Source organism: Staurois parvus, unplaced genomic scaffold, assembly GCF_062004578.1.
Source record: "Staurois parvus isolate SC_StPar_1 unplaced genomic scaffold, SC_StPar_1.0 ptg000634l, whole genome shotgun sequence".
In the NCBI taxonomy this organism is placed as follows: Eukaryota; Metazoa; Chordata; class Amphibia; order Anura; family Ranidae; genus Staurois; species Staurois parvus.
The window spans coordinates 5,799,370-5,824,764 of record NW_028318430.1 but is presented as its reverse complement, the minus strand read 5'-3'; the positions used below and the strand labels follow the sequence as shown (position 1 = coordinate 5,824,764).

Sequence of the window (25,395 nt, the reverse complement as noted above, 5' to 3'; positions counted from 1 at the left end):
TGAAGCGCTACAATGAGCGCAAATACACAAGTGCGGCTTTGAAAGTTATAAAACAAAGAAAGTGTTCATTTGATGGTGAGGATCTGACAAACACTGGTCAGAAAAATGTGCCGCATACAGATCCTGTTGCACAGGTGGTATCAAAATATTCCATGTGACTTTAAATCCGTGCAGGGAATTTGAAAAAAAATGTGCACTCACCAGATGCGCATAGTAAAAGCACAATGTGTTGAATCATATACTGACCAAAGATCTGCAGGAAGCCCCCTTTAAGTGGACCAGACAGACAGCATAGGAAGAGACTCCCTCCTCTGGATCTGAGACTGCTCTGCAACTGTTCTCCGGCTGGAGTCCTGGAAATCCTTTAGCTCAGTTCAGAGCCTTACAGAAGAACTTCATTAAAACCAACAACTTATTGTCAGTAGTTAATTCATCATTTCTCTGAAGGCACTTAAGATTTTCAGCAAGTATTTGTAGTCCATGCAGTAGGCTCTCAAATATCTTCGACAAGTCCCAGACTGGTGGGTGAATTCTCTCCAGGAGATGCACACAGCAAAGTCTGGAGCCCTTGGACATTACCAAAGACTGGGTTTCCTAATTTCTGATGCTTTGCCAGGCTCTAACTGCAGCTGTATTCATTTGTTCTTTGTGGGTCTTTCTGCCTTTAGTTTTGCCTTCAGCAAGAGAAATGCATGCTCAATTGGGTTGAGATTAGGTGATTGACTCGGTCATTGAAGAATATTTCACTTTTTCCTTCAAAAGTTCTTGGGTTGCTTTTGCAGTGTCTTTTGGATCATTGTCCACCTGTACTGTGAAGCGCCGTCCAATCAACTTTGCTGCGTTTGGCTGAATCTGGGCTGACCGTATATCTCTAAACACTGCAGAATTCATCCGGCTGCTTCTGTCTTCTGTTACATCATCAATAAACACCAATGACCCAATGCTACTGGAAGCCATGCATGCCCATGCCTTCACACTGCCTCTACCATGTTTTACAGATGATGTTGTGTGCTTTGGATCATGAGCTGCTCCAAGCCTTCTCCACACTTTTTTTTTTATTTCCTTCCCATCATTCTGGTACAGATTAATATTCGTTTCATCCATCCAAAGAATGCTTTTCCAGAACTGGTCTGGCTTTTTTAGATTTTTTTAATCTGGCTTCTCTATTCTTCAGGTTTATGAATAGTTTGCACCCTGTGGTGAACCCTCTGTATTTGCTCTAGTGAAGTCTTTTCTTGATTGTAGACTTTGACAAATGTACCCCCACCTCCTGGAGAGTGTCCTTCACTTGTCTGGATGTTGTAAATGGGTTTTTCTTTACCATAGAGAGGATCCCCCGATCATCCACCACTGTTGTCTTCCGTGGACGTCCATGCCTTTTTATGTTGCTGAGCTCACCTTTTTCTTTCCTCAGAATGTACCAAACTGTTGATTTGGCCACTCCTAATGTTGCTGCTATCTCTCTGATGGATTTGTTTTGTTTTTGAAGCTTTACAATGGCCTTTTTCACTTGCATGGACAGCTCCTTTGAACGCATGATGTAGGTTCACAGCAATGGATTCCAAATGCAAATACCACACTTAGAATCAATTCCAGACCTTTCACCTGCTTAATTGATGAAGAAATAAAGGAGTAGCCCACACCTGGCCATGAAACGGCTTTTGATTCAATTGTCCAATTTTTTTGGTCCCTTGAAAAAGGAGGGATGGCCACTTTTTTTAAGAGCTGTAATTCTTAAACCCTTCCACCAATTTGGATGTACATAACCTCAAATTAAACCTGAGACTATGCACTTTCAGCCCATTATATAACTATAGCTTGAATATGTTTTGGTAAATACCTGGAAAACTAAAATTGTGCCTGTGTCCAAATATATATGGATCTAACTGTATGTTCAGCCTAATTGCAATTAAGAGCAGCACAATATAGAGAGGCACATGTCTGCAGACCAGGCCTGAGAACATCAAGGAAAGCAACAGGAATCCCTTTGTGTGCATTCTGTTTAGAAACCCTTGAATGCAGATGGGCAGAGCTTGGCTAAATTGATGCACGGACTGTCTTCCTCCTTCAGTTGTATTTATTATTTTGTATGTTCCTATTCTTGATGTGCAGGCATGTCTCTCTCTATGTTGCATTGGTGATTTGTGCAGATTGGTTGAATGTAGTATTTGCAATACTTTTCACTAGCCAGGCCCTGTAGTGGCTTCTTTCAAATTGCAAATAATGAAAAGGCCAAGCTTAAAGGTTATTACAAAACTGCTTGGTGTTTCTGAATATATCTAGCGCTAATAGGTATTAAAATTACTGGTCGTATGTGAAATAAGATCTGTGTCGGACTTGTATCAGAACTGTTCGTCTTGTATCTGTTCATTGCCTGTTTTGCCATTTTTGGTAATTACTTGTATGCCCAGCAGTACAAACTTAAGTAGCTTGCATTAGTCTGTCTTGGTCAAATGTTTAATACACAAAATAAGAAATAATAAAGTTAAATGTCTCTCTCGTTCATGTAACTTCAAGGATGTATTCCCTTTTGTTATCTATTTTAGGTGATTGCAATGATTAAAGGTTTGCAAGTTCTCATGGGTCGTATGGAGAGTGTGTTTAACCATGCGATTCGTCACACAATATATGCAGCTCTTCAAGACTTTGCACAGGTTACCCTTCGTGAGCCCTTAAGACAAGCCATCAAAAAGAAGAAAAATGTTATCCAAAGGTTAACATTTTGGGCATTTTTATGTGTAAAGGGAAACATGCATATTAGAGGGAATTAATAAAAAGTGTTTGGGATACTTATGTACTTTTTATATTTTCTTATGAAAACTAAAAATAGGCTTATAGTTAGATATCTATTGTCTTCATATCAAAAACTAATATACATTTTACTGTGTATCCTAGATTGATTAAAATAACCATCAACAGATTTTGCAGAAACAGTGACTATTTTTGTTTATTGCCTAACTGAATTTTTCTGCATGCTTTTGGGAATATTGCAAATTTGTGCTGACCCGATGTCTGTCAGATATCACCAAAAATTCTATTTATCTGTGTTTATAGTGTACTTCAGGCAATCAGAAAAACAGTTTGTGACTGGGGTGCAGGATGTGAACCATTTAATGACCCTGCTCTTAGAGGGGAAAAAGACCCTAAGACGGGGTTTGACATCAAAGTTCCAAGACGTGCAGTAGGACCATCCAGCACTCAGGTACACCATCCATTCCTTTTAAGTGATTAGGATTAGTAGTTAAAATGCTTCTTTGTTCATCATTTAAAGGAAACCTGCCACTGACATTATGATGAAAAACAATGCATACGCAAAAGTTACAATCAGTAAAAACTACGTTACAAAGATTACTAGATCCTGAAATATTTGAATCTATACATCCTGGTTAGGAAAGTCTTCATTCATATTGAAAGACCAATAGGAATGTTCAAGATGTGAAAGAAACAAGTCTGAGGTCAGACTATACAAGGACAGTTGGTATTTCCGTAAGATTCATCTACCTCTGTTTCTCAGTCTTCTGATTGCCTTGACATGCACTGAAGATGACCTCTGCTTATGCATTTTATCTATTATCTTCACAGTTAGGGTTACTTAGGTTACAGAAAATAATAATTAGAACAGAATTTCTCAACTTCTGTTCTCTGGGGCCGCTTACAACTTTGCTAGGAGTACAGGATTGTTAGTAACAGGGATGGAAATATCTATAAAAGTTGTTTTTGGCTTATGACAATCAGACAGTTTTTTACTTTACTTTACTGCACTGCTTTATGCAATAGTAACCGTTCCCTCCTCCTTTTCAATAGCATGTGACTTGATTTAAATTCTTGATTCAATTTCTCAGTGGAAATTTGTCAAGCTGGGTGGTGTTGCACAGAAATTTGTCAAAATTCTAACAATGTATGGCCAGCTTAAAGTGTGTATTTTACCCCTAAAATTGTTATAGCATATTTCTGTTTTTAATAGGGTATATATTTTTGTGACACAGAAAAGCCCCCTGTCTTTCAGTGTATGTCTTTGGGTACAAATACCCAGTGACCCTGCCAGCGCTTTTCCAAACTGACCATGTTAAGCATGGAAGCAGATCTCTTGGCAGTGTGGTTACTTTGCATCTCTTTCCTTGATAGTGATACAAGCATGCCATGCCTGTGTCTTTGTATTCAGATTTTCAGACATGTCCGCCACCCAGCACAACTGCTGTGAGAAGGCTGTGACAGTGGCTGTGAACCATATACCATTCACTACCTGCCTTATGCAACTGCAGCCAGTAGGGACTTAAACAGCAGAAGACACCAACAGTGTGAGTAATTTCCCACTGCATATCACTGGAGCGCAGAAGGAGCATACTCTTGTAGCTCAACATAACCAATGAGTTCGGTACTTCTGTGTTAGTCCTTCCGAACAGCCGATCTCCTTCCTACATTGACATACCCCCCCTCAATCCGAGGGTACGACATAAGAAGGCACTGCAGTCATGGGACCATTGGGTTAAACAACAAAAAAAGTGCCACAGTTTGCATAGTGATAGGACAAACCTAGAATTTGCTTTACAACAAAGTGCTTTTTGTAGCGTATGTTCAGATACTCTAAGTAATATGGAGGACCACCTTTGTCAAAATGACTAAAGGATAAATAGTTTTTGAAGAACCACCCAGTTTTTCCTTTACTGCTTTAGGCAACTGGATATGATACACTTATGCCAGGTCCTTTAGGTGCTAAGGTGTTTTTATTTTTTTGGGACTGAGGGCTGATGACAGGTGGTTGACCTAAAGTAGTATGTATTTTGTAAATTGTTGATAGTATCCTTAATAAGTTATTAAGCTTTTTTATTTTAGCCCATTTTATTTATGGCCGCATATCATATTATTTATTGAAAACTAAAAATTTAAATTTTTTTTGTCTGAATTGATGAAACTACTTGTCCTTGATCCATAGCTTTGACATAATTGTTCTTAATTGTATGTTTAGTTTTTGTTAAATGTGTAATTGCTTTGAATGTTGCTTAATTCTATGTTTTTATCATTTAAGTTTTAATGATAGAGGTTGACGGGAATGACGTGATTTCAGCTTCATCTAATTCAAAAATGACCAGGTTGATTTTACAATTGAACCAATCGATTACCACCAATGTTTTCTTCTCTTCTCTTCTCTTTTGCTTTGCTTTTGATGGCTGGAAGTGATGTGCATCTCTCACTGGGTTATTGGTCTGCAATCTTCTGTGTTGCTTTCCTGCTAACAAGTCTAGTGCTGTTCTTTCTACCTGGTAACTATACTAAGCAAACTGCTGATTCTCAGTAAAACTAGCAACAACACTGACTGCATGCTCCTAGCAGTCTCTCTCTTAGCTGTAACATTAGCCCACTCTCGACACAGTACAGTTCCAGCTGTCCTAAATTGGGGCTTGTCATCCCATGTGTTGAGGCCCCTGTGCAATTCTGAAAATGCTTCTGCACTCATAGGAGCAGAATTCACCTGAAATCAGAGAACAATTGGTAAACCACAATGTTTGTAGGCATTGGCACTTGCTGATTGCTGTGTACATCTTCATCTTCTAGGAGTGTGCAGGATTTGCCAGCATGTACTAAAACCTACATTTTGTATGGTGTGTATGTGTGTGTGTGTATGTATATGTGTGTGTGTGTGTATATATATATATATATATATATATATATATATATATATATATATATATATATATATATATATATATGTGTGTGTGTGTATATATATATATGTACACACACAAGTGAAACTCGAAAAAATAGAATATCGTGTAAAAGTTCATTTATTTCAGTAATGCAACTTGAAAGGTGAAACTAGTATATGAGATTGACTCATTACATGCAAAGCAAGATAGTTCAAGCTGTGATTTGTCATAATTGTGATGATTATGGCTTGCAGCTCATGAAAACCCCAAATCCACAATCTCAGAAAATGAGAATAATGTGAAAAGGTGCAATATTCTCATGAACACCCTCTCCACCTGTCTACGCCGGCTCTTCTCCACTTTCAACTCCCTGCTCTCCCCCCCCCCCCCTTCACCTCCACTCATTACCTCACTCACCGCCCATGAGATTGCCAATCATTTCCAAAACAAGATTGACGCAATCCGTAAGGACATTGTCAATTCACAATCTACCTCTCCACCTAGCCTCCCTCCCTCCATCACCCCCTCAACTCTCCCCTCCATCACCCCCTCAACTCTCCCCTCCTCTGACCTCGCAACCGCACTACCCCCCACCACACCTAACGTCCCGCACACTATAACCTCCCCAACACTCCGCTCCTTCAGCCCTGCTACCACTGAGGAGGTAACTAAGGTCTTCACAGAAGCCCACCTCACCACTTGCCCCCTGGACCCTATCCCCTCACAACTCCTCCGGTCACCCCCCTCCTCCATCATTCGCTCACTCACCCACATCTTCAATCTCTCCCTCTCTACTGGCGCATTCCCCTCCCCCCTAAAGCACGCGCACATCACCCCTATACTCGAAAAACCCTCCCTGGACCCCACTGACCCGAACAACCTTAGACCCATCTCCCTGCTGTCACTCACTTCCAAGCTCCTTGAGCTCTTAGTTTACAATCGCCTAAGCACCCACCTCACTGACAACAACTTCCTTGATCCCCTACACTCCGGCTTCCGTCCCCTACACTCCGGCTTCCGTCCCCTACACTCCGGCTTCCGTCCCCTACACTCCGGCTTCCGTCCCCTATGAAAGGAATGATTTTCTTTTCCCCTCAGAGACCCCCGGTCTGTGGAGAGATTCCTGGTTTATCAGCAGAATTCTGGGAACACCCCTTGAACACGGAAATCACGACAGCTTATGTTCAGAGATGTTCAAAGTTTATTAGACATTAATAAGATTATATAGACTACAGATAATAATAAGGGAGGGGGGGAGCGAGTTTCAAAACTGTAACTTGTAACTTTCCATCATGAGCTAACTACATGAAACATAACATATACATTTCTTGGTACAAATTGTTTTGGCTAACTTTCTGGGAAAACAGCCAGACAAAGACATTGTCAGGGTCGTGTTAGCTTCTGTTGATACATCCTTGAACAAGGGAAAACAGTTTCATTAAACTTCTAATATCTCTACAAAAAGCTAACTTAATACTTAACACTTAAAATGGCGTACATAATACAAAATGGAAGTTATCTAGATCCTTTCAATCCCCTCTAAGATCATGAACATGATCTCAATTCTTTACATAGCCAGATAACCTTCATTTGTATTTTGCAGCTTTGTAGCTCTAGCAATGCAATATAATGAGCATTTAAACCATAGATATAAAGATAAAACAAAAAACAATATCATGACTATGCTTACAGCGATACCTTTCATCCATGAAAAGATGGAACCAAATCCTGATCCTAACCAATCAAAAGGAGTCCATCCATCTTTCCTATAGCTCTAGCTTCTTCCATCAAACCATCTACCTGTTCCCTGTGTTGCTTTATTATTTCATAATAATCTGGAACAGTCATTGTGGTATTATATATCCAAGTACAACATTCATAATCCTCTGTCATCTCACACAAACCTGTCAGAGCAGCACTCATACTTTCAATAGCTAATTCTTGCATCTCCAGCTGTTTTCTAATAGCTCTGGTCTCAGTATTTAGCAACCCTATGTCCTTAGAGTTCCTCTCCAGTATGTCATCAATAATGTTTGTGTAATTATTTAGAGTTAGTTTGTGTTTTGGGTATGTACTGGCTTTTACCTGGTGTTCCTTTTGGTCTATAGCTGCCATAATTGGCACTAATTGGGCTACATAGCACCAGCCCTGGACATTACTCGGTATCCAAGGGTAACAGATCTTACCACAACAGATATAGGTATTGTTTCCCAAGGAGATCGGCAATTTTTGTATTGTAGAATGAAATTCAGGGGTGACAACAAGTGTGAAATAAAAAAGAAGTTTTCCAAACATAGTTTTCCCCACATTATCTTGTATCCCTTCTAAACTTTCATTCAGGGTTTTACCATTTACTTGCCAGAGTTTCACAGAAGAAGTTCCATCCCTCCTTCCAGGATCAGATATGTTTAATATGGACTGAGAGCACATTCCCTTTCCCTTGTGGGAAGTATTCTCCAGTCTAAAATACCAATCGGGGAGTTGAGTGACTCCCAGAGTTGGAAAAGATATGGTGGCATTAGAAGTAATATTGGTCAAACCAATACTTACATTCCCTTTTATTAACAAAAATATTTTGACTGGAGCGGCCAGAAGAGGAATTTCATATGTGCTGGGATGTAACTTACTACATATCCAACATTTATCAGAACCTGACTTTTGAGCATAAGCATATTTAAACTGCATCATTAACATTTTTCCTGAAAAAGGATTGTTCTCTTCAAAACTTTCTTTTTGACTTTCTTTCACTTTTGGTTATCTGGGTCTCATTTAAAACTAGTCCTTGACCACAGATACCTTTTATTAGGCCCAAGTCCTCAGGGTGATAAATACAGTTAGTTAGGATCCATACTGGCAGGAAAAAGAGCACAGTCAGTGTGCCCAATAGGACCCAGAGTTTCAAAGCACCATGAGGGGCAGTAAAAAATTTCATCTTCAGGGCCTTTTTCACTTACTTCACCCACTCTTCGAGGATTTTTCTCTCATACTTCACCTCCTTTTTCCATCTCATGTTTCTCAGGTGTTTGGTTCACCTTCTTCACTCGACTAGCATGGATCCAGGACTGGGAATTCTCCACCAGAACAGCCGTTCTGGTAACCGCTATCACCGTAGTAGGTGGTCCAAAGGGGTAGCCTTGCTTCTTGTCTTTAGCGAGTTGGTGGACCACTACGACATCTCCCACTTGGAAAAGGTGTGTTGATTCCTGAAAAGATAAAGGAAAAGTGCGAGCAACATTTCTTTCAACCTTATCTAAACTCTGAATCAATTTTCTCACATGTTCTTGTTGTACCAGGTCAAGGTCCCCTCTTTCTAACATAAGTGGCTGTCTAGCCCAAGGAGTGGGGAACGGTCTTCCCATTAATATTTCAAAAGGAGATAACCCTGTAGTCTTATTAGGTGTCATTCTTACCTCTGCTAGAATTGCAGGTAACCTCTTCTTCCAGTGGGTATAGGTTCCTCCAGTGGCCTTCCTCAACTTATCCTTAATTCTCCTGTTTATCCTTTCTACTATACCCGAACTTTGAGGATGATAGGGAATATGAAACTTCCAATCTATCTTAAGTACTTTTACCAAATCTTGACATACCTTGGCCACAAAAGCTGGTCCGTTATCAGAATTTATCTGCAGCGGACATCCCCATCTGGGTATTATCTCCTGTGTAAGAATTCTGACTACAGTTTGTGCATCTTCTTTATTAGTGACAAATTCTTCCACCCATCTGCTGAACATATCCACCGTTACCAACAAAAACTCTTGCCTCTGTCCTGTTTTTGGCATGTGGGTAAAATCTATTTGTAAATGGGTGAAAGGTGTAGTTGGGTACACTAGATGCTGGTGTTGTGATTTCTTTGGGTTCTGTGGATTGTTCCTTATACATGTAATGCACCTAGAAACATATTCTTTCACCAACCTAGATAAACCTGTAATGTAAAAATCCTGCAATAATGTTTCACATGTTGTTTTCCACCCTCTATGTCCTAGACCGTGGTACTGTGCAATGAACAATGGGGCACTTGACATGGGAATGCATGGTTTCCCCTCTAAGCACACTAGACCAGAAGCTGGATCTAGTTGTGCTCCAGAACCATCCCAGTCTGCTAAATCGATTTTTGTAGCAAATTTTTGTAAATCTTCATACATCTGGTCATGTGGGGTGGTTGTGACGCCTGAAGTGAGCAAAGGCATCTGCTCACTGGCCACCTGTTGTAATGCGGCTTCCTTTGCTACCTTATCTGCTAATGCATTTCCTTTGGCAATATGATCTCTGCGATTTGTATGTGCCCTGCAATGAAGAATGGCTAATGTTTTTGGTAACTGTATGGCTTTGAGTAGATCAGATATCAAAGAAGAGTGAGATATGGTTTTGCCATCAGCAGCAATGAATCCTCTTCTCTCCCAAATGACCCCAAAATCATGTACAGCACCATGGGCGTACTTGGAGTCTGTGTAAATGTTGACATCCTGTCCTGCAAATAATTGACATGCTCTTGTAAGGGCAATCAGTTCGGCTGCTTGGGCTGACTGATATGGAATTGGCTTTGCCTCGAGTATTTTGTCAGGAAGTTGCACAATGCCGTATCCTGCATGGTAAGTACTATCATTTGGCCTAGAACATGAACCATCAACAAACACATCTGGGGCCCCATCAAGAGCCACAGCTGACATGTGTTGAGTGTGTATGTTTTTCAGTAGTAAGGACACTTGGTGTGTGGTGTGTAGGGTAGTTTCATGTCCCAATGTGAAAGAAATAGCCATCTCCACCAGAATTGCGCACGATGCAACAGCTCTCAGACAAGCAGGCATGCCCTGAACCTGAGTTGGCACTACTTTGGAAAAAAAAACTACAGGGCGGAGCTTGCCTCCATGTTCCTGAGCCAGGACCCCCGCCATGGTTGTACAATTTTCCCCCGCATACAGATGAAACATTTTCTTATAATCAGGTAGTCCAAGACCAGGGGCCGTTACCATAGCATTCTTTAGGTACACAAGGCATCAACCATTTCATTTGACCATGTGAGAATGTCAGGTGATTCTGAAAGTGTGGCAGACCTCAGAGTGTGATCATAGAATGAACAATCAGGTATCCATTGGCGGCAGTAACCAATCATACCAAGAAAAGTTAGCATGTCCTTTTTTGTTTGTGGGCGGGGCAGACCCACGAGAGCCGCAGCTCTTTTGTGACTGACATTCCTCTCACCATGACTTAGAATAAAACCAAGGTATTCAACCTGTTTTTGGCACCATTGCAATTTCTTTTTAGATGCTTTGTGACCATTCCCTGACAACCATTCTAACAGAGACCAACTATCCTCCTGACTGGCCTCCTGACTTGAACTACAAATCAATAGGTCATCCACATATATAATGAGGACCGAACCATTGGGAGGGGTCCAGGACCTCAGTGTGGTCTGGAGGGCAAGTGAGTAGATTGCAAACGAATCTACATAGCCCTAGGCATTCTACACCAGGTCAACTGGCAATTTTCAGAATATAAATACAAATAGCGCCCTTGTCTGGTGGTCCACAGGAATCGAAAAAAATGCATTTGTTAAATCAATCACTGTAAAATATTCTGCATCGGACGGAATGGAGGTGAGGAGTGATGGCACATCAGGCACTATTGGGGCTATTGGAACCACCAAATTGTTTATGGCCCTCAAATCTTGTACAAACCTGTAAGAGCCATCCGGCTTCTTAACAGGATTGATAGGTGTGTTGTAAGGAGAAACAGTTTCTTCTACCTTCTGTTTACATGCTGTAGCAATAGGGAGGGAAGCCTTATTCCTGAAAACCCTTTTTAATTCTGTGTCAAGCTCCTCCCACATAGTTTCTCTCCCTTCTGTGGTATTCAGTTTATAGGCAGTAGCCTGTGTATTACTTGGTTCTATGTGATTAATGCTTTTTACATTTATCCAATCCCAAGCTGGATTATTTCCCAGAATACCATCAATGATCAATCTCATATCTTCCTGTGTGTAATTTCTTCCTAAACATGCCTTTTTTAAATAAGCAAGTGTACCTCCAGGAGATACTGTAGGCTTGGGACAATGTTTAACAATCTTATTAATATCTTCTAATTCTATGGGGTTTTTTTAGAATTAGTTCTCCTGCTGTGAGAAAAGGTAGTGTCAATATAGCCAACTCCTTTCCTCCTACGGCCCCCTCATCTTCTCTTTTTCCCTCTTGTTTCTTATCCATGGATCTAAGCTGCATTCTAAATTCCTCCACATCTCTCTGCCCTTTCTATGACTGGTGTCACTTCTTCTCCATTGACCATCCTTTTTCTGTAATTTTATTATATTTACCTGTCCCTGTTCTTCGTATTCCAACTCTCCTTCGTTGTCATTATTCTCCGTAAGGATGCCTTGAACTTGGCTACCCTCTTCTTGTGATTTTATACTAATGATCTGTTTGGGTCTAGTGGAGGGGCCTGGCTGTATTGGTTGTAGATCCGGGACGGGAAGTGGCGCAGGGACAGGGGCAGGAACTGGAGGGGCAGGGGCAGGAGCTGCAGAGACAGGAGCAGGGGCTGGAGGGGCATTAGCCTGGGGAGTAATCATCCCCAAACTAATCAAAAAATCATCATCAGCAGCATTTTTAAAACCACTTAATGTAGGATATGTATTATACGGAGGGGGTGGGATTGGTGTCTGAACTGTTTTCAGTCCAATCTTGGGTCTGCATGTCTTTTCAGATTGATGCTTTTCCTGGCATATTTTTAATGTATCCAATTTCAACTTCCTCTTTTGTTTTAAAGAGAAAATCAAATTGAACTTTCCCTTGCTATTATCAACCCAATACGGTGACCATTTTAACCAGTTTTCTCCCCCTTTCTTGGGAATGGGTCTGTATTCCCCATAGCTTCTGTCCAGCCTGCCATACAATCCACCCAGGGATTTATTAAATAATAATCCGTCCCACAAACTCTTGCAACATAATCCTTACAATTTTCTCCCTTTTCTGGGGGACCTGGTGGGTAACTACCTCCTTGACCCATATTTAGACAGTGGATAAAACAATTTTAGCTTAAAATCTTATTTTGTTCCACACAACAAATTATCTTATACTTCTACGCAACAGAAAGAAAAAGCAAAAGACAGATAAACCAGAATCTGCTCCACAGACTTATTAACCTCTTGATAACTTCCCAAAAGTTATCTCTTCACTGTTTTACCAAAAACAGTGTGTTCTTCCAGAGAACTGTGTTTACCAAAACACCTTTTTTATATTATAGTGCACTATTTTGTAACTCTTACCAAAGAGTTAAGTCTGCTTTACCAAAAGCAGCTACAGGTTATCACGGGTCTATATAGACAATACAGAATGATTCAAGACCTTCCCTCAACACAGGGCAAGAAAGAGCTTTTAGTCATAAAAAGACAAAAGGTTTACTTACCAAGTGAGGTGGGTGGTCATCCCGGGCCGAGCCCCCAGCTGAAAGGAATGATTTTCTTTTCCCCTCAGAGACCCCCGGTCTGTGGAGAGATTCCTGGTTTATCAGCAGAATTCTGGGAACACCCCTTGAACACGGAAATCACGACAGCTTATGTTCAGAGATGTTCAAAGTTTATTAGACATTAATAAGATTATATAGACTACAGATAATAATAAGGGAGGGGGGGAGCGAGTTTCAAAACTGTAACTTGTAACTTTCTATCATGAGCTAACTACATGAAACATAACATATACATTTCTTGGTACAAATTGTTTTGGCTAACTTTCTGGGAAAACAGCCAGACAAAGACATTGTCAGGGTCGTGTTAGCTTCTGTTGATACATCCTTGAACAAGGGAAAACAGTTTCATTAAACTTCTAATATCTCTACAAAAAGCTAACTTAATACTTAACACTTAAAATGGCGTACATAATACAAAATGGAAGTTATCTAGATCCTTTCACCCTACACTCCGGCTTCCGTCCCCTACACTCCGGCTTCCGTCCCCTACACTCTGGCTTCCGTCCCCTACACTCCGGCTTCCGTCCCCTACACTCTGGCTTCCGTCCCCTACACTCCGGCTTCCGTCCCCTACACTCCGGCTTCCGTCCCCTACACTCCGGCTTCTGTCCCCTACACTCCGGCTTTCGTCCCCTACACTCCGGCTTTCGTCCCCTACACTCCACCAAAACCGCCCTACTTAAAATCACTAACGACCTGCTAACCGTCAAAGCTAATGGCCACTACTCAGTCCTCTTACTCCTTGACCTCTCCGCGGCCTTCGACACATTCGACCACCCCCTCCTCCTTACTAAACTACACTCCCTTGGCATCAGGGACTCTGCTCTCTCCTGGTTCTCCTCTTACCTATCCCAACGCTCCTTCAGCGTTACCTATAACGCTGCCACCTCCCCCTCTCTGTTGGGGTCCCCCAAGGCTCTGTCCTCGGACCCCTTCTCTCCTCCATCTACACCTCCTCCCTTGGCAAACTGATACACTCCCACGGCTTCAACTATCACCTCTATGCCGATGACACACAAATTTACCTCTCCACCCCTCACCTCACCCCCTCACTCTCTGCCCGCATCACCCACCTCCTAACCGACATATCAGACTGGATGTCGCTCCATTTCCTCAAGTCAAACCTTTCCAAAACCGAGCTCCAATTTTTCCTCTAGCCCGCCCTCCCCCCCCCCCCCCCATCCTCTCCATCACGACTAACAATGCCACCATCAATCCCACCCCACACGCCAAAGTCCTAGGTGTCACCCTGGACTCAAACCTTTCCTTCCAACCTCATGTCCAATCACTATCAAATTCATGCAGGCTCCACCTCCTCAACATCTCCAAGATACGTATGTTCCTCACCCCAGACACCACTAAACAACTCGTACACTCCCTTATTATCTCACGCCTAGACTATTGCAACTCCCTTCTCACCGGCCTACCCCAACACACGCTATCCCCGCTCCAGCCTATCCTGAATTCAGCGGCTAGACTCATCCACCTCACCAACTGCTCCACTTCTGCCACCTCCCTCTGCCAATCCCTTCACTGGCTCCCGATTGCCCAACGCATTAAATTCAAATGACTAACTCTGACATACAAAGCCATTCATAACGCTGCCCCAAACTACCTCACTGACCTGATACCCAAATACCACCCTACCTGTGCTCTTCGCTCCTCACAAGACCTCTTACTCTCTAGTTCCCTGGTTTCCTCATCCCACGCCCGACTGCAGGACTTCTCCAGGACTTCCCCCATCCTCTGGAACTCCCTACCCCAATCCATCAGACTGTCAACTACCCTCCTCACCTTCAGGTGCACCCTGAAAACCCATCTCTTCAGGGAAACCTACCCCACCCTCACCTAACAGCCGTTCTCCTCCACTCCTCCTACCACTCCATCTCCCACAGCCACTTCCTCCTGTACCTCTACCCCCTCCCTCCTAGATTGTAAGCTTGAAAGAGCAGGGCCCTCGAACCCCTCTTGTATTGTATTGTTACTGTATTGTCTCATGTTCTGTCCCCCCAGTTTAATGTACAGCGCTGAGCAAACCTTTTGGTGCTATATAAACTCTGTGTAATAATAATAATATTCTAGGCTCAAAGTGTCCCACTCTAATCAGCTAATTAAGCCATAACATCTGCAAAGGGTTCCTGAGCCTTTAAATGGTCTCTCAGTTTTGTTCAGTAGGAATCACAATCATGGGAAAGACTGCTGACCTGACAGTTGTGCAGAAAACCATCATTGACACCCTCCATAAGGAGGGAAAGCCTCAAAAGGTAATTGCAAAAGAAGTTGGATGTTCCCAAAGTGCTGTATCAAAGCACATTAATAGAAAGTTATGAGGAAGGGAAAAGTGTGGAAGAAAAAGCAGCAGGGATGACCGCAGCCTGGAGAGGATTGTCAGGAAAAGGCCATTCAAAAGTGTTGGGGACTTTCACAAGGAGTGGACTGAGGCTGGAGTCAGTGCATCCAGAGCCACCACACACAGACGGATCCTGGACATGAGCTTCAAATGTCGTATTCCTCTTGTCAAGCCTCTCCTGAACAACAAACAACATCAGAAGCGTCTTACCTGGGCTAAAGAAAAACAGACCTGGTCTGTTGCTCAGTGGTCCAAAGTCCTCTTTCTGATGAGAGCAAGTTTTGCAACTCATTTGAAAACCAAAGAGCCAGAGTATGGAGGAAGAATGGAGAGGCACACACTGCAAGATGCCTGAAGTCCAGTGTGAAGTTTCCACAGTCTGTGTTGATTTGGGGAGCCATGTCATCTGCTGGTGTTGGTTCACTGTGCTTCATTAAGTCCAAGGTCAACGCAGCCATCTACCAGGAGATTTTGGAGCACTTCATGCTTCCTTCCGCAGATGAGCTTTATGGGGATGCTGACTTAATTTTCCAGCAGTACTTGGCACCTGCCCACACTGCCAAAAGCACCAAAACCTGGTTCAATGACCGTGGGATTACTGTGCTTGATTGGCCAGCAAACTCGTCTGACCTGAACCCCATAGAGAATCTGAGGCATTGCCAAGAGAAAGATGAGATACATGAGACCAAACAATGCAGAAGAGCTGAAGGCCGCTATTGAAGCATCCTGGTCTTCCATAACACCTCAGCAGTGCCACAGTCTGATAGCTTCCATGCCACGCCGCATTGAGGCAGTAATTTCTGCAAAAGGGGCCCAAACCAAGTACTGAGTACATATGCATGCTTATACTTTTCAGAGGTCCGATATTGTTCTATGTACAATCCTTGTTTTATTGATTGCATGTAATATTCTACTTTTCTGAGATTGTGGATTTGGGGTTTTCATGAGCTGTAAGCCATAATCATCACAATTATGACAAATCACGGCTTGAACTATCTTGCTTTGCATGTAATGAGTCTGTCTCATATATTAGTTTCACCTTTTAAGTTGCATTACTGAAATAAATGACCTTTTGCACGATATTCTAATTTTTCGAGTTTCACCTGTGTGTGTGTGTGTGTATGTATATGTATATATATATATATGTATATATGTATGTATATATATATATATATGTGTGTGTGTGTGTATGTATATATATATATGTGTGTGTGTGTGTATATATATATATATATATATATATATATATATATATATATATATAGCGTTGGTGACCTGTCTGTACTCTCTGGGGTCAGTGTAAAAGTGGACACAATTAATTAAGATCCATATACACAACTTTATTTTAAAATGATTTCTAACACGTAAATTACTCCCTTGTTATACTAAGTCTGATGCCAATTGAGATACATTTTCAGATTAGGGGTTCTATAATGTTTGATCAAAAAATGGAGTCAAATTAGAGGTAGGTATGTTACTCTAACACACTAATGATTCTTTCCTTTTTTTGCTTTCCTCCTTTTACTACTACCTCTCCGTGTTTCCCTTGCTCCTTCTTCCTGGTCTCCTGTATTCCCTGTTTGTTGGATTTCAGCTCTTCCTGGTGCGCACAATGTCAGAGTCTCTGAGCTCTGTAGAGCTGTCCAAACAGCTCAAGTCTCTTGGAATGGAAAAGTTGTTGCTTGTGGTAAAAAAGTTTCTGAGGCAGTCCTACGCCTATCCAACTCTGTTAAACTTTGGTGGTAAGCCGATATTTATTTTTGCACCATTTTAGTAAATTGATTCTCTACTTGTATGAAAAAAAAAAGATTTTACCAAACTAGTGTTTGTGGCGAGAGACAACTGCAATTGGAGTTTTGTACCCAGATCCCTTTTACATGTTATTTAAATGTTTTGCCTGTAGTCCCTGTGCAGAATTTTGCACCAAATTTTAGAGGATTCCGCTATGTATGAAATGAATGCCGTCATAAGTCGGTGCTGGACAGATGTCACAACGTGATGCTCTTTGCACCTAAATGTTAAATTATCAGTAAAAGTACAGTCAGCACTGTGGAAAAGAAATGTCTCCACTGTGCAAATGGACCATCTCCCTAAAGTCTGCCCACTATAAATAAGAATAATACTTATCCTTTTATGGATTCTTTCACTCTATATTGGTGGCCATTTCACTTTAAAGATTGCCCAACATACTGCAGTCGTCTTTAGTATTACAGTACTGAGAGCAGAAATGATTTGCATAGTGCAGTAACCCACAAATGCTAATCATATTTCACTTTGGTTAAATGTGCATTTTGATTAGTTGTGATGGGTTCACTTCATTTTTCTGTAACTCTCTACATTATTAAACTACCATTCCAAATTAAGAAGAATTCTGTTTTGGTGCATTAGTTTTAGTGCTGTTGACTACAGGTGGGAAATGTAGGTAGCATCTTAAAAGGCGGTCAAATACATCTCACCTTTTGAAAGGTCATTAGGTCTTTTTACTTGAATGTTTTATTTGTTTTCTTGTATTTCTCTATCTGCAAATATATTTCCTTTTTAAATGACACAGCTGTACATGGTGAGAACCATGCTAGAGTCCCTCATTGCTGAAAAAAGCGGTTCCAAGAAAACACTGCGAAGTAGCCTAGAGGGCCCAACCATTTTGGACATAGAAAAATTTCACCGCGAATCATTCTTCTACACACACTTGCTTAATTTCAGTGGTAAGAGTACAGTCTGATTTCAGTGCTGGTGGTTTGGTAACAGCTTCAACTGCTGTTAGGAATATGTACTGGATTTGTCACATTCATCAACTAATTGTTGAAGAGTAGCATATATTTATTTTTAGGGAACCTGTGTATAAAAATGAGTCTCTCTCCTGAAGGCTTTCCTTCGCAATGCAGTTGCCAAAAAAGGAAAGCACTGCTTTGGTAATTAGTAACAAACATCTTTTATTCCCATTAATGCTCTAAACTAGAGGAGAAACCGTAAAAAGTGTTTTAAGTTTTTAGATGAGATGGTAGGAGTATTATATTAGAAACTGGGTTAACAAATCCCATAAAGTGTTGTTAATGGTTTAAACAAAGATTTTATGACACAAACGTAAAAGTATATTTAAACTCAAGAACAAAAATGTAAAATATTGCTGCTTACTAGGCCTTATGACAGTAGTGTGGCTCCTGACACTTTTAGAGGACAGCTGTTTTTGCACTTAATTGTCCAAAATATTTCAGTCCTGCTACATTTTTTGCAGCATATTGCATTACACACTGAAAAAGGTTGGGAGGTCAATAACCCCCAGTTTTGGTGTCAGTGAGAACAAAAATAGCCCTCAGCATTGGTGTCAGTAGATGCAGTAACAACTCCCAGCATTGGTGTCAGTGAGTGCAATAATAACCCCCAGCACTTGTGTCAGTGAACACAAAACCCCCTAACATTGGTGCCGGTGTATTTAGTAATAACCCCCAGAATAGGTGTAAATGGACGCAATAATAATTCCCAACATTGGTGTCAGTGCAGGCAATATTAAACCCCAACATTAGTGTCATTGGATACAATAATGACCCCCAGCATTGGTGTCAGTGAACTCCATAATCCTCAACATTGGTGTCAGTGGACACCGTAATGGCACTTACTATCTGTGTCAGTACTGGGCTTTGACTAGCATTGTCACCATACGATGCTTTCCTGATTTAAACTCCTGTCCCTATTCTTATGTCCATAGTATAGGGGAAGATTTTCTTTAGTTCGCAGAAGAAAACTGATGAGGTTGCTTTTATTACTTAATTACATTATTTGAAATGTCAGCTCAGCATACATGTAGTTACAAGCACAATGAACTTCTGGTAGGATTAACAGGTATCTTTTTGTACATGCATAAAATATACTGGAAAAGAATTTAATGCAGCCACCACACCTCCACATCTATGGACTGAAAATATATAATATATGCAATATATCAATTTTTTTCTTCTTGGGTTTAGATACACTTTAAAGCTGAAGGGTAGTTTTTTGTTTTCCCCCCCTTTTTGCTATTTAGCACTAGTAACATATCATGCCACTAATCAAATGTGCCCCATGTCCAGCTGGCTGTTGCATAGTGTAGAATTATTCTCCCCACTGCTACCGGGTCCTCTTTACAGCACTGATCACAGAACTGATCTGGCACTGCTGCAGTTAACACCAGCTACTTGGTGTAAGCACAGCATGCCTGCCTTCTTCGTTCATAAAACTTGTAGTATTATTAACTAGAATGCAAAGAGTTTTGTAGTGGGGGGAAGTGGATCCTATCATTCATCTGCCTGCCATGAATTCACAGAAATCTTTGCCTTCTGGGATAGAATGGTAAGAGTTCTGTGAATGGAGGAGTCTGGTGGAAGAGGCGAGTGGGTGGGGCAACTCTTTCATACTTGCAGCAGTTGATAACCCCTGCAGCACTGGAAGATCAGCACTCTAGAGTAGGGGTCTCCAAACTTTGCTTAACAAAGGGCTGGTTTACTATCCCTAAGACCCTAGGGAGGCCAGACTGTAGAAAACTCCCCGGTGTCAGTGGGAGTAAACAATGTCTCAGACTTGGTGGTCAGTGCAACTTACATAGTGCCTGTGGTCAGAAGAAGGATGATAAATGCCCCCTCATTGTTGTCAGTGGGGGGAACAGTGCCCCCTCATTGTTGTCAGTGGGGGGAACAGTGCCCCCTCATTGGTTTCAGTGGGGGGGAACAGTGCCCCCTCATTGGTTTCATTGGGGGGGAACAGTGCCCCCGCATTGGTGTCAGTGGGGGGGAACAGTGCCCCCTCATTGGTGTCAGTGGGGGGAACAGTGCCCCCTCATTGGTGTCAGTGGGGGGAACAGTGCCCCCTCATTGGTGTCAGTGGGGGGAACAGTGCCCCCTCATTGGTGTCAGTGGGGGGAACAGTGCCCCCTCATTGGTGTCAGTGGGGGGAACAGTGCCCCCTCATTGGTGTCAGTGGGGGGAACAGTGCCCCCTCATTGGTGTCAGTGGGGGGAACAGTGCCCCCTCATTGGTGTCAGTGGGGGGAACAGTGCCCCCTCAATGGTGTCAGTGGGGGGAACAGTGCCCCCTCAATGGTGTCAGTGGGGGGAACAGTGCCCCCTCAATGGTGTCAGTGGGGGGAACAGTGCCCCCTCAATGGTGTCAGTGGGGGGAACAGTGCCCCCTCAATGGTGTCAGTGGGGGGAACAGTGCCCCCTCAATGGTGTCAGTGGGGGGAACAGTGCCCCCTCAATGGTGTCAGTTGGGGGGAACAGTGCCCCCTCAATGGTGTCAGTTGGGGGGAACAGTGCCCCCTCAATGGTGTCAGTTGGGGGGAACAGTGCCCCCTCAATGGTGTCAGTGGGGGGGAACAGTGCCCCCTCAATGGTGTCAGTGGGGGGAACAGTGCCCCCTCAATGGTGTCAGTGGGGGGAACAGTGCCCCCTCAATGGTGTCAGTGGGGGGAACAGTGCCCCCTCAATGGTGTCAGTGGGGGGAACAGTGCCCCCTCAATGGTGTCAGTGGGGGGAACAGTGCCCCCTCATTGGTGTCAGTGGGGGGAACAGTGCCCCCTCAATGGTGTCAGTGGGGGGAACAGTGCCCCCTCAATGGTGTCAGTGGGGGGAACAGTGCCCCCTCAATGGTGTCAGTGGGGGGAACAGTGCCCCCTCAATGGTGTCAGTGGGGGGAACAGTGCCCCCTCAATGGTGTCAGTGGGGGGAACAGTGCCCCCTCAATGGTGTCAGTGGGGGGAACAGTGCCCCCTCAATGGTGTCAGTGGGGGGAACAGTGCCCCCTCAATGGTGTCAGTGGGGGGAACAGTGCCCCCTCAATGGTGTCAGTGGGGGGAACAGTGCCCCCTCAATGGTGTCAGTGGGGGGAACAGTGCCCCCTCAATGGTGTCAGTGGGGGGAACAGTGCCCCCTCAATGGTGTCAGTGGGGGGAACAGTGCCCCCTCAATGGTGTCAGTGGGGGGAACAGTGCCCCCTCAATGGTGTCAGTGGGGGGAACAGTGCCCCCTCAATGGTGTCAGTGGGGGGAACAGTGCCCCCTCAATGGTGTCAGTGGGGGGAACAGTGCCCCCTCAATGGTGTCAGTGGGGGGAACAGTGCCCCCTCAATGGTGTCAGTGGGGGGAACAGTGCCCCCTCAATGGTGTCAGTGGGGGGAACAGTGCCCCCTCAATGGTGTCAGTGGGGGGAACAGTGCCCCCTCAATGGTGTCAGTGGGGGGAACAGTGCCCCCTCAATGGTGTCAGTGGGGGGAACAGTGCCCCCTCAATGGTGTCAGTGGGGGGAACAGTGCCCCCTCAATGGTGTCAGTGGGGGGAACAGTGCCCCCTCAATGGTGTCAGTGGGGGGAACAGTGCCCCCTCAATGGTGTCAGTGGGGGGAACAGTGCCCCCTCAATGGTGTCAGTGGGGGGAACAGTGCCCCCTCAATGGTGTCAGTGGGGGGAACAGTGCCCCCTCAATGGTGTCAGTGGGGGGAACAGTGCCCCCTCAATGGTGTCAGTGGGGGGAACAGTGCCCCCTCAATGGTGTCAGTGGGGGGAACAGTGCCCCCTCAATGGTGTCAGTGGGGGGAACAGTGCCCCCTCAATGGTGTCAGTGGGGGGAACAGTGCCCCCTCAATGGTGTCAGTGGGGGGAACAGTGCCCCCTCAATGGTGTCAGTGGGGGGAACAGTGCCCCCTCAATGGTGTCAGTGGGGGGAACAGTGCCCCCTCAATGGTGTCAGTGGGGGGAACAGTGCCCCCTCAATGGTGTCAGTGGGGGGAACAGTGCCCCCTCAATGGTGTCAGTGGGGGGAACAGTGCCCCCTCAATGGTGTCTGTAGGAGGAATGGTAACTTTTTGTAGGTGTCCATGGGAGGAATACTGCCTCATTTCAATGGGAGGAACTGTGCACCAAGGGCCGCATACAGGCAAACAAAGGGCTGCAGTTTGGAGGCCACTGCTGTAGAGGAATTGGTGGCAATGGGGAGAGGATTTCTACACCATGCAGCAGCCAGCTGGACATGGAACACTTCATTGCAGGTAAGTTATATCCCTGGTGCTACATAGCAAAAAAAAAAAAAAAAACCTTCTTTCTTAAAGTAGTTTTTATAAAGAAACAAAACTGCTGCATTGTGTATAAATAACATTTTCCAATTTTGGTAAAGCTTTAGATGCTATACAGTTTTCTATGATGTATTATGCTAAATTTTTGCGCCACAAAAAATGATTGCATTTGACTGGTCCTAGGGCTGATTTTCAGATAGTGATTAATTATAACAAAGCATGGAAACATGTTATTGGGAGGTTTGTGGTATTTTAAAATTTGTTCCTGTATGGTGCTTTCTAATTTTTACGCTTTACTTGCAAACACCTTCTCCAATGATGCTGAAAATTTTATTGTGCTATGGGAGAGGCTGTTGAGCTGTAAAAAGAAAGTTTGCTGGCAAAGCATTTGTTATAACATCAGGCACTACAAGCTGTTTTTATATTAATTATAACCGTTTTCAAGATGTCACTGACCATCACATGTGATTAGCCAGTCTTCTGTGCCAGGCAGTAACAACTTCTCCTAATTCAGTCCCATTCACACTTAGCAATTTGGAATCGCAGGCAGAATCTGCTAGATTCTGCCTATGATTCCACACCCCGCTGTTTGGGTGCCATTCATTCTTAATGGCACCTCAAATGCAGTGCAATTTTGTTGCAACAGAGTGCAGAAATTGCAGCCAAGCTCACGTGTAATAAAGCGTCTGGCTCGGGGCAAAGGGTGTTCCCGCTACAGAATAGCAGGGCCTCTACAGGTCCCAGCATGACTGGTAATGATACGGATCAAGCACAGGCAGCTACAATCTATCCATCCTACAGTTCTTGCATGCAAGCTATGTAGACTGTAGTTGCCCATACCTAATCTTCATAATACCAGATTGTTTTTCAAAAGGTGTTTTTTCTTTTCTGTTTTTTTTTTTTGTTTTTTTATATATGGATATTTAATATGTGCAGTTGATGAGCAGTTACATGAGCTATTTCCCAGTATATTCAGAATTTCCAGACAAGAGAATGTTTGTAATGAGGAGGTATAGGGAGCAAGAGATTGAAGACAAAAGAAGATGATTATTGGGTGGACAGATAGTTGCACAAGGAAGTTAAGGAAATGTGATACAAGATGGAGGCAATGCTGATCATGAAAAACGGCCACACTAATTCATAATTTATTTCTGTGAAACGTATGAGAATTTCACAATCTTCGATCACTGACTTAATCGCTATAAACGTACCCATGATTATCCAGAATTCATGTTTAGTACAGCTTTGCCAATTTTCACTTAAGAGGGCCTAACAACATATATACTTGTTAGTATGAGCCCATATGTATTTCGCCTCAAGACAGTCTCACAGATGTATGTTAGTCTTTTGTGTGGAACGTCTACAGAGGTGATCTGGAGAATAGGAGGGAACCTTAGCACGTGCACAGAGACCAAAGCACAATACTGATGCAAACAAAAGTTTGCAGTTTGATATATTGCAGTGAAATTAATGGGAATTTTAAAACTTAGCTGACTGTATATCATACCAGTTGGCTAGCAATAGATTCCTGTTTTATTCTGCCTCCCATGAAGCTGCAAATATTGGTGGAGTAGAGTATATGTTCTAAGAGAGACATGCTGCATGAAATTGCATTGCTCTACTGGAGGCTATTAAATGATTACATTATATTTAACAAATGTATTTCCACAAACATGTACAGGTTTTAACAGCAATAAATAGGCTAATAAAATATATATATATATATATATATATATATATATTTTTTTTTTAATATTCTGTTCTTACAAGATGTTAACATTATTTAGGCCTTTTAGTACATTCCCATATTGGGAGGATATATGTTAGAATTTACAGGGCTTTAGGTAATTATGATCTGGACATATAGCTTAGATTAGTATGATCAAAACAGATTTTGAAATAAAAGTATGCACTTTTAAATGCTTCCAACGAATGCTGTCTTTGTTATGATGCTGTGGGTAAAGATGCCTGCACATGTCTTTATCAAGGAATGGAGAGGAAACATGAATAGGCAGAATGGCTGAGAATACCAGTAGACCTCCCTAGCACAGCAGGCGCAAAGCAGTAAAATGTTATGTTTGGAGATTTGCTTGATGTCATTTATGATGTTGTTGCAAATCTGCAGTTATTTATTACAATAAATGAGATTGCATAACTGCAATGCATAAAGTTGTTTTTTTTTTTCCCTTTATGTGACTTTTCACAAGTTTTAAACATCCAATACATAAGCATATAAAACTGCATCTGTCATGTGGTCTTTGCTTTTTACGCAGTGCTTTGTGTAATGGTATTAGAAAGTGCTTTTATCTGATTAATTTGCTTCCATATCCACTTCTTGAAGAGACCCTACAGCACTGTTGTGACCTCTCCCAACTCTGGTTCAGAGAATTCTTCTTGGAGCTGACCATGGGTCGCAGGATTCAGTTCCCAATTGAAATGTCCATGCCCTGGATTTTAACTGACCACATCCTAGAAACAAAAGAGGCATCCATGATGGAGTAAGAACATCTAATAGTTATTCTGTATATAGGTTTTTGTACATTTCTTTATTCTTTCTATATATGTTACTGTTATGAGAGCTGAAGTACTAAATATTATTCCTGAATATTTTCTCTAGGTATGTTCTCTACTCTTTGGATCTGTATAATGACAGCGCGCACTATGCCCTCACAAAATTTAAAAAACAATTCCTATATGATGAGATTGAGGCCGAAGTAAGTATATCAAATAATTCATTTTTGTTATTTTGTGAATTTTATACTGTAAAATAAACGGGTAAAATTATGTGTTAAATGATATGGAAGCTATTGAGCACTGAAACTATTGAAGCATGATTTAAACAAATCCTAGTTACATCACCAAGGCAGAAACCCATCCAACTTAAATTTGATGGACTTAATTATTCT

At 42.6% G+C, this 25,395-nt stretch overlaps 1 protein-coding gene across 4 annotated transcripts in view; it reads left to right on the top strand.

Moving 5' to 3' along the window:
* Nucleotides 1-25,395, top strand: part of LOC149449234 (cytoplasmic FMR1-interacting protein 1) — a 161,514-nt gene that overhangs the window by 71,357 nt on the left and 64,762 nt on the right. For 3 of the 4 annotated variants that reach the window (XM_089693504.1, XM_089693505.1, XM_089693506.1), the window contains exons 14-18: nt 2,547-2,713; nt 3,055-3,202; nt 18,005-18,158; nt 24,831-24,987; nt 25,107-25,203. In XM_089693504.1, the coding sequence (XP_089549630.1) occupies nt 2,547-2,713; nt 3,055-3,202; nt 18,005-18,158; nt 24,831-24,987; nt 25,107-25,203 (723 nt within the window). Of the gene's footprint in view, nt 1-2,546; nt 2,714-3,054; nt 3,203-17,047; nt 17,196-18,004; nt 18,159-24,830; nt 24,988-25,106; nt 25,204-25,395 lie in introns of all 4 variants that reach the window. The other variant, XM_089693507.1, reaches the window with a different exon arrangement.